The sequence below is a fragment of the Micromys minutus genome, assembly GCF_963924665.1.
Source record: "Micromys minutus genome assembly, chromosome: 29".
In the NCBI taxonomy this organism is placed as follows: domain Eukaryota; kingdom Metazoa; phylum Chordata; class Mammalia; order Rodentia; family Muridae; genus Micromys; species Micromys minutus.
The window spans coordinates 1,550,473-1,564,785 of record NC_137964.1 but is presented as its reverse complement, the minus strand read 5'-3'; the positions used below and the strand labels follow the sequence as shown (position 1 = coordinate 1,564,785).

The 14,313-nt window shown below is 50.4% G+C and overlaps 1 protein-coding gene across 1 annotated transcript in view; it reads right to left on the bottom strand.

The window, feature by feature from the left end:
• Positions 1-14,313, bottom strand: part of SDK1 (sidekick cell adhesion molecule 1) — a gene marked incomplete at both ends in the record, with an annotated part of 923,105 nt that overhangs the window by 76,162 nt on the left and 832,630 nt on the right. The window contains 3 exons of the mRNA XM_080940510.1: positions 717-787; positions 5,345-5,448; positions 11,936-12,137. Coding sequence (XP_080796636.1) covers positions 717-787; positions 5,345-5,448; positions 11,936-12,137 — 377 coding nt within the window. The remainder of the gene's footprint in view (positions 1-716; positions 788-5,344; positions 5,449-11,935; positions 12,138-14,313) is intronic.

Below are 14,313 nucleotides of genomic sequence, written 5' to 3'. Positions count from 1 at the left end.
CTCATTCATTTCCCAGGCCCTTACTGGTACCTAGCCTGGGCCTTTCAGAACTCAGAGATAAGCCTCTGCTGCCCAGAAGGTTCCCTCTTCACTGGGTCATGTAAATAATTCTTTTAGAGTGAGTTTCCAGAATGCCCTGTAGTTCCTGAAACGAGACACTTCAATAAGACACCCCTCGTTTGCATTGTTTTCCCCCACTCTGGTTATTTTATCACCGTACTGAGAGTCTGACCTGCAGAGTCACAGAGGTGTCTTTGCCTCTGCATTCAGGCTGGCACCTGCCATTCCCCTTGACACCACCAGCAACCTGGAGGAAGAGCCACTTGGTCCACCCTCTTTATCCCCAGTACACAGTGGCCAAACTTGGACTAACCAAGTCTTCCTGTGGCTCTCTGCACACAACCCACAGTATCAGACCTCCCTCAGACCCTTAGAGTCTTTCTCTCTCTAGCAGGACAGCCCCAGGTTCTGACATCTGGAGCCTCCCACGTGGCCAGAAGCTCGGTCTCCCCTCCCATCCCTGTGCTCTGCAAGGGCCTTGGAGAGCCCCGACCCTCTGCTGTCACTCCTCAGTTGAGGGCTCCGTCCGACTCACACGGGCTGTTGTACACTTGGCATGTGTGTGTCTTGTGCATGGGCTCTACAGTTGTCTCGGTTGTGACTGAACCAGGAAGACAAAGCATGTTTAGAAATAACCGGGTGGCCCTGGCTCTTACCTGCCACTGGATCAGAACCGAGGATGTGGTGTGTGGTGTAGCTGACACAGATCCGGGTGGCTCTCCTGGAACTGCAGGCAGTGGATGGAAGAAAACAGGGTTAGAATGGATCTGGAGGGTTTCAGATGCCCTTCGGTGTGGGGGTGGTCTTCGTCTCTTCGGGTACCTTCACCTGCCATTCATCCGCCTAATTAACAAGGGTGGCTCCCACATGCTACGACTCCTTTAACCATGCTGTGGCATCTAGGTGAGTTGGAATCCTTCAGGGGTCCCTTAGGACACCCACGGTACTCTGGGAGCTCCTGTCCAAGACCCCTCTTAGGTTTCCATGTCTTTGAGAATGAGGGTCAGACAGCATTTTCTGAAATTATGGGTAATAGTTGTTCATTCCTTGTGAGCAAGCTAGGTGGTTACAGCGAGGTCGTAAGCTCTTAGTGTGAACCACAGATGTGACTGTTGGTAAAGAGGAGGCTGCTGCCGGCCAGTCAGCAAGGCAAAAGCAGGCTGTGAGCCTGGAAGCTGCAGTGGGTCTGCTCTGGTCTCGGGAAGGACAAGGTTGGGTTGTTCCTGCCATGGCTGAGCCTGCTTTTGGAGCAAAGCAGAACCCTTGTCATGTACCAGGTGTAGGGGCCTCCTCCCCATGGCCTGTCTGCCCTCTCCAGATCACATAGTCCTTGCTTATCTACAAAACTGATCCTCTATGTCTCCTGGGCTGTGCCCACGTGCCAGCAAGAGCCAGTTCAGTAAGTGCTTATGGAGTCAGACAGGACTGGGCACATTCCTTCATCCCATATGTGTCTCAGGCTCTGTCTACCTCACGTCCTAGGTCTGTCACTGGCTGATTCTCCTCTGAGTCCTCCAGGCCATCCACACTTAGCCATACAGGTTGACCCCAGTGTCACTCTCTAGGCCAGCGGTTCTTAACCTATAGGTGGTGACCTCTTTGGGGTTGAATAACTCTTTCAGAGGGGTTGCCTAAAACCATCAAAAAAACCCCACAGATATTCACACTAGGATTTATACAAATAGCAAAATTACAGTTATGAAGTAGCAATGAAAATAATGTTAAAGTTGGGGGGTCTCCACAGCATGAGGAACTGTATCAAAGGGTTGTAGTTTTAGGAAGGTTGAGAACCACTGCTGTAGATCTTATACTAGTCTGCGGTCAGTGTGGACCTTTATCCATCCCCCAGACCCTGTGCAGTAAATAAATATCAGGCTAGTAAGAAATGTGGACCAGGCAGTGGCGGTGCACACTTTTAATCCCAGCACTCAGGAAGCAGAGACAGGTGGATCTCTGTGAGTTCAAGGCCAGTCTAGTCTATAAAACAAATTCCTAGGAGAGCCAGAACTGTTATACACTCCTTGAAAAAACCTGTCTTGAAAAACCAACCAACCAACCAACCAACCAACCAACCAACCAACCAACCAACAAACGAAATGAGGATCAGGGACCACCATTCTTGAGATCCTAGGGACCGGGAAGTTACAAGCAGAGGGCAGTAAACTCAAAACCAGCCTGTGCCACAACTGAAGCTCTATGTCAAACAAAATAAAACAAAGATAAAAACAGCAAGGACTAGGGGGCATGTCTCAACTACAAAATAAATGCCCAGAATCCCCCCAGTGAGGGGCTGGGGTGTGGCTCAGTGGTAGAGCCCCTGCCTAGAATCCCCCAGTGAGGGGCTGGGGTGTGGCTCAGTGATGGAGCCCCTGCCTAGAATACCCCAGTCAGGGGCTGGGGTGTGGTTCAGTGGTAGAGCCCCTGCCTAGAATCCCCCAGTCAGGGGCTGGGGTGTGGTTCAGTGGTAGAACCCCTGCCTAGAATCCCCCAGTGAGGGGCTGGGGTGTGGCTCAGTGGCAGAGCCCCTGCCTAGAATCCTCCAGTGAGGGGCTGGGGTGTGGCTCAGTGGTAGAGCCCCTGCCTAGAATCCCCAGTGAGGGGCTGGGTGAACACCTGCAAGGCCTCAGGTCCCATAACACAGTGAAAAGAAAATGTTTCTCTAGTCATCAGAGGCCCCTCCCTCTTCCAGCTTATGGCAGGGTTGGTCTTGCCAGTCAATCTCCTCCTGACAGAGGGAGACAAAGAGCCACAAACACAATGCAAATCCACCCACAAAGGGAAATTGCAAGTCTCAGACAAGGAAGATGAGGAGATAGGGACCTCAAAAGCTCCATTTGAATATCAAAGGCTTGAGAAGGGGCCTGGGGGGGCTGGAGAGGCCCTTGAATAGCTTTTCAGAAATGGCCTATTCCTTGAGGTGGCTGGAGACTGTCAGGATCTGGTGCTCCCGGTTTGTCAGAGATAACCCAACAATGAAAGCAGCCTGCTGGGTGTCTGGGTTTCTTTCTTCTAAGAATTAGTGCACTCTTGCAAATATTCTCTTCATTGTGTCTGATGCAAGATAAAAATGAATGTGTTTTTTTCAGGTCTCCTTTGATGATGACTTTCTACCCTTGTTTTACACTCCCTGCTCCCTTGTGTAGGCTCTATGCATGCGTGTACGAGAACACGTTTATGCCCTAGGCTGGTCCTCAGGGGAAGGTCTACTGCTGAACCCACAATTTCCCCACTCTGGCTAGACAAGCCCTGGCACCCCCACACCCATCTCCCAGCTGGGGTTGCAAATGTTGCTGAGACTTTTACATGGGTGCTGGGGATTTGAACCCAGGTCCTCATGCTTGAGTAACAAGTGCACTATCCACTGGGCTGTCTCTCCAGTCAGCCAACCCTCAGTTTTAAATGAGTTCATTGATAGTTTTTCTTCCTCCACATATTCTCAGCAGTGAATAAAGGGGTTGTGTGTCTGCTTTGTCTCCCATCTCCCCTGCCAGGCACTTTGGGCAGGCCACCCAGCACCCTATACAAGGCCAGAGCTTCTCTCCGGAGCTCTGCTGCTTCTTGGCCCCCAGCTGCCAGCAGGATCTCATCAACTCCCAGGGTGAGTGCACAGGGTTCACTTCTCCAGGGATTCAGGGAAGCCAGAGTCCCTTTCATCCAGCACCAGACAGGAGAGGGGGGTATGGGGTGTGTGTGTGTGTGGGGGGGTGAGGGGTGTGTGTGTATGGGTGGGTGTGGGGGGTGTGGGTGGGTGTGGGGTGTGTGTGTGTGGGTGGGTGTGTGTGTGTGGGTGGGTGTGGGGGTGTGTGTGTATGGGTGGGTGTGGGGGGTGTGGGTGGGTGTGGGGGGTGTGTGTGTGGGTGGGTGTGGGGGATGAGGGTGTGTGTGTGTGTGTGTGTGTGTGGGTGGGTGTGTGTGTATGTGGGTGTGTGTGGGTGGGTATGTGTGGGGTGTGGGGTGGGTGGGTGGGGGTGTGTGGGTAGGTGGTGGTTGGGGGTGGGGCGGATCTGGACCTACATTAACCATTACAATTTCTGTGACCCTGGAAAGCTGGAATGTTAAGGTGGGGAGCTGGATTATCTTTGGCTATCTTAGTCCCTGGATAGCTACTGACTGCCTACCACTGTGTGCAATCTAACACCATTGTGACTGTTACACAAACCCTTTAGGAATGTGCAAACAGACCCCAGTTTCCCCAACTCAAAGGCTAAAAATGTCACCAGGTAAGTCTGAGGTCTAAAGTGGACATTACTGTAACCCACCTACCCAGTGCTCCCAACCATTTGTTCACCCATAAAGTCAAAATTGTTCTTGCTTAAAATTTCCTTTCTTCTGCCATCATAAAACATGCAAGGAATTGTCATCATGTTGGAGTACCATATTTGAGGCAACCGGAATCCGTGTTCCCCTGGACTATAGTCACTGGAATTTGACTCCCAGGTAAAGTGTCTCCCATTCCCGTGGAAGTGAGAGCTGTTTTCTGTTTGTTTGTTTCTATTTTGTTTTTGCATCAAACATCTTGAGTGTGTCTGGGAAGCTGCAGTGGCTTACCTCCACTCTGGGCTAGTCCCTGAGGTATCCTGAAACTTGTGTGGTGCACATTAACTCTGAAGGGTATGAGGGGGGGGAGGGGGTGAAGATGGTGTGAGGTCACAGGACCAGGCAGCAGGGACCTGGCCCATTTGAAACCATTGCACTGGAGCGTTAAATGGAAAAAGACAGAGCTTTCTGGGAGTTACCACAAAGCCCCGGTGGCTGCACTAAGTGCCTGGGCTTTGAGGCTGATCTGGGAGTTACTCAGTATCGGGTTATGGCTGTGTCTGACAGAGTGCTCTCCCGGGCCCACTGCACTCCTTCCCAACCCCAGAACCAGGTTGCTGATGACAATGTATCTTCAAGCCCAGTGCCTGTGAGGTCAAAGGGGGTGAAGAAGCCACCTGGTGCTTTGGGGGATCTGAAACTGCTTGGACCCAGCTACCCTCAGACATTTATTTTTAACTACCTCCATTAATTATTCAATTTATAATGGACGAGGGTTTTGGAAGCCAATCAAAGCAAGTTCCATTCCATCTGGAAGCTCTCCAGGGGGGCCTTGATTTATGACCATGGGGTGTATAGGAACACCCCAGGCTGTCAGTTGCTAATGGACTTCCCCTGCTTGTCACCCTCCTTGGTGACCCCTTCTCTCTGCTTAAGACAGGAGCAGGGTCTTTTTCTGGGAGAAAGTTGCCCTTGGGCCTTTAGCACAGCAGTGAGGCGTGCTTGTGTTGGGCTGGCTTTTGCTCACCATCTTGCAATGTGGTCACAGCCTCTGTTTCCGCACTGAAGTCACTATCCCCAATGTCATTGGTGGCCTTCAGGCGCAGCTTGTAGGAGGTAAAAGGCCTCAGCCTGCAATGGAAAAAAATGTCAGTGACTATAGGGAGCCTGCCTGCCTATCTGTCTGTCTGTCTGTCTGTCTGTCTGTGTAGTGACTAAGGAATCATGGAGAGGCAGAAAGATGTTTCCTCTGCCCTAGGAACTGCTCAATTGGGTCACGCTGCAAGCAGGATAGACAGAACCACTAAGTGGCTACAGCTACTAGATCCTTTCAGGGCCCATTACATTGCCATAGTGCCCTGGGACAGACAGTTTCACTGAGAGAGATAGCAGTGAGACAATTTTGTCCTGAGGACATTCAATACCTTTTTAATAAGAAGCTACATAGTAAATTATTGCTTGCCTAGACCAAGGATGGAAGGGTAGAGTTGGGGTTGGGCTCAAGAGAGGAGCTGGAAGATCAGTCTTCTAGCTCTAATGTATCCTGAGCAAGGCTTGCCCCTCACCTAGGGTTCCTATCAGGGCTCTGTCCTGGCCCATCAACCTTGGATTTCTGATGTCTCTGCACCCTCCAACCCCAACCAGACATGACAGGAGAGTCCTTCCCCCTTCCAGGTACTGAGCACATGCTACACCAAGGGTAAGCATACACTGTCCAGCTTGTACTAGGGACAAAGTTCCCGGGGAAGATCATCAGGCAGAAAGGAAATAGGCCAGTAAGGAAATGCTGGCTTCAAAGACAGGTTCTTTTCTTCAGAAAAAAAAAACCTATTAATCAAATCCAGAAACAATTGGGAATTAAAGTTCCAGGGTGGGGAGGGGGGCAAGAGAAAGGATGAAAGAAAAGAGAAAAGAAAAGGCAAGGTCATTCTACCAGACTGATCGGAACTTCTAGAATGTCACATGTTGGGAGGAACTTACTTGGCCTCCCATTAGCTCCTAAACAGCTATCGACGCCCACCTCTGGGTGTGAGCATGTATCCGCGTGACTTTTAGCCAAAGCCTTTTAGAAAGTACAGGTGGGTCCTCTGGCCTCCACACCTACCCAAAAGGCTAAGAAAATCCCCAGACAGCCTCTGAAGCCAGACACTCTCTGTAACTACCTACCTGTGGTTTGCAACAGTGTATTTTAAATTGCTTTGACTTGGGGCTTTCTTTGTGTTACTGTAAAGGACTTGTCACCACGTTGGAACATGGTATTTGAAGTAGTCTGGGTCTGTGTTCCTGGACTATGTTCACTCATATTTGACTTCAGAATAAATGCTACCCCTTGAGGAGAGAGCTGTGTTTTTGAGGTTGCAATGATCAGAGCATGTTTGTGCTCCCTTACCTCTGAATACATTCGATTACAGCATTTCCCTAAAGCTGTACCCAAAGCCCCTGGAATAGTCTGGCCTTGCCAATTCCTAGACTCCTATAGGCCTGGTTTCACCAGAAGCAACCAGGATACTCTCTGGTCTTGGCTGGCTTAACTCAGCTTAACCGGGAAGCCCCCAAAGGCCTCCTGCCTAGAGTGATCTTTGCTGTGGTTTCTGGGGACAGCTTTTGTTTAGCTCAAACAAACCAAGTCCACCTGTCCCCAGCTTTTCCAAAGCCACTGTGGCTGGTATCAGTGATAAATGCCTGTCTATCCCTGTTACTTCACAGCTTCATACTCTGAGACCCCACATTTGAGTGGCGAGCTGCTTTCCTGGTTGAAGGCAGCATGGGGCCCTTAAAAATGTTGGCTCTGACATACCTTCCGGTCTCTCACCTAGCCATGCTTGGATGGGCCGTTTTGCCGACACTTCCTCACCTGGTATGGTGGTTTGAATAGGTTGGGCCCCCATAGATTCATGTGTTTGAATGCTTGACCCACAGGGTCTATTGTGGACTATTAGGAGGTAGTGGGTGTGGCTTTGTGGAAGGAAGTGTGTCACTGTGGGCAGGCTCTGAGGTCTGGTTCACAGTCTCTCCTTGCTGTTTGCTAATTCAGATGTAGAACTCTCAGCTCCTTCTCCAGTACCCTGTCTGCCTGCATGCCACCATGCTTCCTGTCACGATGACACTGGCCTGAACCTCTGAACCTGTGAGCCAGCCCCAATGAAATGTTCTGTTTTATAAGAGTTGCCTTGGTCACGTTGTGCCTCCATAGCAGTGAAACCTAACTCAGACATCTGGGCAGCTAATAGACAGACACCGAGAGGCTGTCCTGAGAATTAAATGATGAGGCGATTGGGAGACTCTGTACTAAGCACTCATTTAAAACAGCTGATAGAGGGCTGGGGCGATGGCTCGGTGGGTAAAAGGGCTTACTGTGCAAGCATGGGTAGGATCTGAGTTCAAGTCCCTAATACCACATGGGTGTGTGTGGCTGTGTGTGTGAACCCCAGTGCTGGGGAAAGGAGAGGCGGGCTTACCATCTGCCTGACTAGCTCCAGGTTCAGTAAAAGACCTTGTCTCAATGAAATAAGACGGTGATAGAGCAAACGTGTCATCCTCATCTAACCCATGCATGACTGTATCTTCACCCACATGTGAATATATACCACACACACATGTTTACACACAGCTTTTGTTAATATTATTTATTAGATATTATCTCAAAAAGCTAAAGTAAGTGTCCATCACATAACAGTCCTGGATGCTCTTTGTCCCCCCTCCTTCTTTTCCTTTTTCTTCCTTCCCTTTTGTTTTGAGTCTGTAGCTAAGACTGGCTATGAACTTACTATGTATTTGAAGATGGTTTTGAATTCCTAATCCTCCTGTTTCCATATCCTCAAGATTTGGCATTGGAAGTACGTATCAACACATCTTGGCCACATTATCATTCTACATCCCTAAAGATGAGGTTAGGGCATCCTCAGGAACTCCTGTGGCTTTATCCCTGAGGATGTGGTGGGACCTGAAGATGTTCAAGAACACCTTGCTGAAGAAATGAACACATTATGGTGGCAGCGCTGTTCCAAATCCTCTTGGGAAGGTAGAAGAAGTGGGCACATGCCACTTGCTGTAAGACTGACCTTCCAGACAAGATGTGCCTCCTGGACAAAAGTCCATAGCTGAGGAAGTTATAGGCCCTAGAACATATGATTGTATTTTCCTAAGTGGTCATGCTTTCAAATATTAGTGTTTATACCCACAGACCTGGGCTTCTCTCAGCCTTGATCAGAGAAGCTTCTTTTTGCAGGGGGCAGTAGTCAACATGGGATGGGGGGGGGGGGGATAACTTGTCAAGTGGTTAGTCCTAAATGGTACATCCATAGCCTCCCTTATGGCTCAGAGGACACTGTGGATGAGGAAGCAGGAGGAACAGGAGAGATGGGGGTGGGGAGCAGCACTATGAAATGCTGCCTCTTGGGTATTGCATGGCTGTCACATAGGAACTCACAGCAGCCAGGGTCATCTGCACAAGATTGAGCTAGCCAAAAGTGACAGCTTGGATGGGGTCAGTGATCTCCAGGCTTGGCCACCCCATCCTGGGGAGCTTTTGGTAGTTGCTTGGGAGTAGGGGGAGGCATATTTATTTATCTACTTATTTAATGTATTTGTGTGCATCTATGTGCATGCAGGTACCATGGAGACCAGAAGAGGATGCTGCTTCCCCTGGAGAGGACCATGGATCATTCTTTTCTGGGTACCTGCAGGGAGTCTTGTGACTCAGAGGAGACCTGTCATGATGGTGACTGGTGATCATAGCTCCTGTCCTAGCGGAGAGCTTCCCTGGCTCTAAGATAGCTATAGTTGCCTGGAACTAGCATCCTATGTGCAAATGCATCTGGCCCTGCTCACTCCTTCTGATCTCACCTCTGACCATAGCTGCCTCCACCACCCCCACTCCCTCCCACCTCAGTCCCAACTCCATGCCTCCATCCTGCCAGGGTCAATTCTGCATCAAGGCAGCCTCAAGGACTTCCCTGATAAAGGAAAGAAAGACCTGATCTTTGAATTTCCCTACATGCTTCGTCATTCCTCCAGGGCAACCCTAGCCTCTCCTGTGGGGTTGGCCTCACAGAATTTAAGTGTAGCTCCATCATTACCAGCCAGGGTGAGTCATTTGATTTTTATGGGTTTCACTTGGTTCATATGAGATCAGAGCCCCTGAGGCCATTTGTGAACATTGAATCACAATCAGCAATCTAATGGTCTTGGCACATAGTGGACAATTAATAAATGGTCCTTTTCTCTTTGCCTTCTGGAAAGTTCTTTCTCCCTGCCTCTGTGGGCGAGGTAAAATTCATCCGCACTGTGGAAGTGTCCCCGGGCCCTTTGCACATTCTATACTCCTTGCCTTCCAAACTCGGATGCTGCACAAGTCACAGTAAGGCACAGTTTTAAGATTAACATCGATTTCCTCGGTGTTCAAGGGTCAGGAAATGAGGAGACTTCACAGCACAGGACTGAACTCTATTATACATACTGCCCTGTCACATGGTCATGCCATGTCACATGGTCACATCATCCAGCATGAGCTAGAACTGTGAATGTTCACATGTGAATTTTACCTGCCCTGCCAATGCCCTTCAGAAAGCGTTGTGGTGTGGGTAAGGGTGGTGGTTTGAATAGGTTGGTCCCCACAGACTCATGTGGTTGAATGCTTGGCGCATGGAGAATAACACTATTAGGAGGTGTGATCTTGTTGGAGAAAGTGTGTCACTGTGGAGGCAGAGCTTTGAGGTCATATACGCTGAAGCCATGCCCAGTGACACAGTGATTCTATTGCCTGTAGAATCTCAGCTCTGACTCCAGCATGATTGATGGTCTGTATGCCGCCATGTTTCTCTCCATGAGAACAATGAACTAAACCTCTGAGACTGTAAGCCAACCCCAGTGAAATGACACTGGTGTGCTGCTTTATATTTTGGTCATGGTCCCCACAGCAATGGAGATCCTAAGACAGTCACAGCCTGCAGTTCAATGGCCCAGGGCTAAATCCATGGTCTCAAGAATAGAAGTAGTTCTGCATATATCATGATGCCGGCAGCTCACACCCCACCCTCATGCTGTGCTCTGAGCTACAGCCACTTGAGCAAAGAGCCACCAGACCTCTACGGTTAAACTCTTGTCTCTCCACTGGCTGATCTCATGTGGCAGATGGAAGTAAACTTAGCTGCTGGAATTATTAGGGGTGACACCATGACAGCAGACAAAAACAGCCTCTCAGGATGCTGTCGGAGACAGGTTTCCATTCTGGTTCTTGCCTATTGGGGAACTGACAGGTCTTGTCTGGACCAAATGAAGCTGCCTGTCTTGAAACAGGGGCCTCTCCTCACCAAACACAGTGTCTGTGGACACTCAGAATGCCTTTTGGAAAGCAGGACTGAGCTTTTCATCTTGTCTTTCACGTGGCCAGACAAAGGGGTGGAGTTATACCTCAAAGAGAAGGGGTGTCTTTCTGGCCTTCACCTCCAGTCACTCACCTCCTTCCCACTACCTCACTCCCAGCATCTCACTTTGGGGATACCAGGGCATAGCCCAGGTTCAGCCCCATTCTTCCTACCTCCCATGTTCTTGGGCCTGAGTGTGGCACATCTGGAGTGTGGGAGCCCAAAAGATTTTGGGTCCCTGGTATGGAAAGTGTCAACAGAGACAGGGGGCTAGCTCTCAGTAGGACACACAGATACCTACTGTGTAGGCTGGACAGGGCCATGGTGGAGACTTTCAGAGTAGGGGTCCTTTTTCTTTCAATACCTTTAAATCAGTTTTGTTAAATTATTCACTTAAAAACTAATTTTTTCCATTAGCACTTGGGAGGGTAACAGAGAGGGGAGGAGGGATATGGGTACGGGGGAGGGGAGAGGCATCTCTCACCAGCAGTGACTATGGAGGACACTACTTAGATCGCGTGAGATAACCCAGGGGTGACATCCACTGCCAACCAGACAGACTCTAGGATCACCCTGCAGTCACACTTTGGGGACTGTCTACAGGGGATCACCTAGATTGGGTTAATTGATGTGCAGAGACCCACTCTAAGTGTGGTTGGCACCATCCCAGGGGCTGGGGTCCTTGAATGGAGAAAGAATGGGAGGATGCAGTAGGACTGGAGGACTCCAAGCTCCTGCTCTATACCTTCAGGGCCCCGAGGGATGGCCTCAAACTGGGAGCAAGAATAAACCCTTCCTCCCGTAGGCTGCTTTCAACAGGTGCTTTTGGTTTTGTTTTTTGTTTTTGTTTTTGTTTTTTTCCTTTGTGCAGTAGGGAGACAAAGGACTTATTCCCTAGGTTCAGAAAGATGAATACTGAATATTTCTCCCTCAACACACACTTCATCCCTGCCCCTCAGCCCCTCCCCGCTGCTCCCCTGAACTCCTGCCCCTTGCCCCTCCACTCCTCCCACTTGCCCCTCCCCCATGCCCTTCAGAATCCCCCTTTCCCCTTCCTTCCCTCTCCTTCACCTCCTTCCCTCTCCTTCACCTCCTTCCCTTCTTCGCTCCCCTCGATTTCCCTCCCCCTGTGTCCCTGCCACCCCCTCCCTGAACCTCCTACCCTCACCCTCCTCCGCTCCCCCTGCCCCTCCCCCTGCCCCTCCCTTCCCCTGCTCCCTGGCCCCACTCCTTCGCCATTCACTCTGCAGTACCTTTCAACAGCACAGGCTGTGGCCTCGTGGCTGACAGAGGAGGAATAGGTCAGCCACTCTCCACCGGGCAGCTCTCGCACCTGCACTGTGAAGTACCGGATAGGGGAGGCCCCATCGCTGCCAGGGACCCACTGGAGCCGGAGGCTACGTGCTGTCACTTCTGCCTGGGGTACCAGGAGCTCTCTAGGGGGCGCTGGCCTCTCTGCAACCATAGGAGAAGAAAAGCAGGAACTCATGAGAGACCATTCCTTACTGCCCCCTGACTGCCAATGGGAGCCCCTGTGTGGGACGGGCACCGTGAAAGGAAGTCCTGAGGCTAGAGGGTAGGCTAGCTTAGCAGGAAAAGACCTTTCCATACAAGCATGTAGACCCAAGCTCAGGACCCAGGTCCCACACAAAAATCAGGGTGCAATGGTGCCTTCTTTTTATTCTAGTTCGAGAGAGCTGGAAACAGGCAGACCTGGGGCTTATTGGCCAGCCAGCCTCACCTAATGGGAGAATTTCAGGTCCCATTGAGACCTGTCTTAAGACTTACATAAGACCTACTCTGTCTTAAGAAACAGAGTAGATGATACCTGAGGAAGGAAAACAACACATGAGACTGGCCTTCTGACTTCTATGTGCACTCACACATGTGGTCCCACACATATGAACACACGTACATGCATGCTTCCCCTGCTGTGCTCACAAAGAAAGAAAAGCAAGTCCTTGGTTTGAAAGAGCAGGTTGTCTTCTAGCTGATGTTGGATACACCAGATCAGGTCTGACTCACATGGCAGAACCAGCCGGAAGGGTATCCAGAGGCCCCAGCCCCTACCTGCAAGGATGAGTGTGTCCAGATGACACCCACATCTCAGACAATGCTCTTTCAAGCATCCGGTCTCCTCTGTGCACTGTCTGATTTGGGGCTCAGCTCATTCTTAAAACCTAATTTCTTTTTCTTTATAGTTAACCTGAGTCTAGGATGTGAAAGGCCTCTACCAGGTTCTCTTGGGAGGTGGGAGGCAAGTGCAGGGGGTGGGGGCTTCCAGCCTTTGTGGAAGAATTAGGGTGAGGGTGCCTGAGACCTGCCTTGGCCTTGAATGGCTCCCATGTGCCTGACACTGTGTTTCTGTCCCCATTGATTTCAACAGAGGAACTCCATGGAGGGAGAAATAATTGTTTAATTGTTTATCATGGGGCTTATTGATTCTGATTAAAATGTGTGACGTGTAATAAAGCAGCCATCGATCGTGGGCTCCACAGTGACAGGGCTGTGAGAGGCGATTCGATCTGGTTCAATCAACGGGCTTGGCGGGGAATGTACATGCTGGCTGGAGGCCTGATTCCTGCAGGCCTGAGAAAACGCTGGGTTCCCTCTCAGTTTCAAAGGCCTCCGATGGCCACACTGCCACTGGAAATGGCTCTGGCTCCCTGACCCTATGTCTTGCATTAGGATCTGGTGGGAAGTCAAGAGGTTTCCTAAGAGGCTGGGTGCTGGCATAGGGAGTGGTGGCCCTGTGGTTGGCCCTGTGGTGGCCAGCATAATCAGGCTTCACTGGGTCACCACAGAAGGGAGTTTGTATGTGTTCACGTGGATCCAACTCAAGCCCTGTAAGGGCTCTAGCAAAACTTTCTCATTCATCCTTTGCTTCCAAAGTGTTGATGGGCTGGAGAGATATCTTAGCTGGTAAGGTAATTTGGGTACAAACATGAGAACCAGAGTTGGATCCCTATAACCTGTGTGCAAAGCAGCCCAGAGGAATAGTGCAGGCCTATAACCTGGGGAGGTAGGAACAGGTGGGTCCCTGTGGCTTGCTGGCCAGTTAGCCTAGCCAAATCAGCAAGATGCAAGCCTGTGGGAAAGTGGAAACCCCATCTCAAAGAACAAGGTAGAGAGTGTCTCAAGGAATGACACCCAAGGCTGCACTCTACAAATCCAGGTGTGCATGTAATCACACATACAGAGATACACACACACACACACACACACACACACACACACATGCACGCTTAGTGTTGAGCATTTCTAAAGAATGCATTACCCCAGGAAGAAGGGAAGGGCCAAGGGTGGCTGTCTAAGGGTCTTTGAGCAAAGGCTCTTCTCACCAGTTCTTGAAAACACTCTTAAGCACTATGGAGACCACACTGCATCCATCAATCCTGGAGAGCCCTCCCAGCACCCATCTTTAGGATCCGGTCTCCTGAGCCCAGTGCCATTGGCATTGAAGGTCACATCTCTACTCTGAGTTCAAGCTCATCCTCCTGCAAAGGACCCAGTAAGAGCATCCACTCAAAAGGTTGTGAAGGCAACAAGGGATGTGGCAGGGATCCCTGCAATGTGCCTGGCTGACAGGAGGGATGATCAGCAGTCGGGGGAAAACTCACTGGTAAAACAG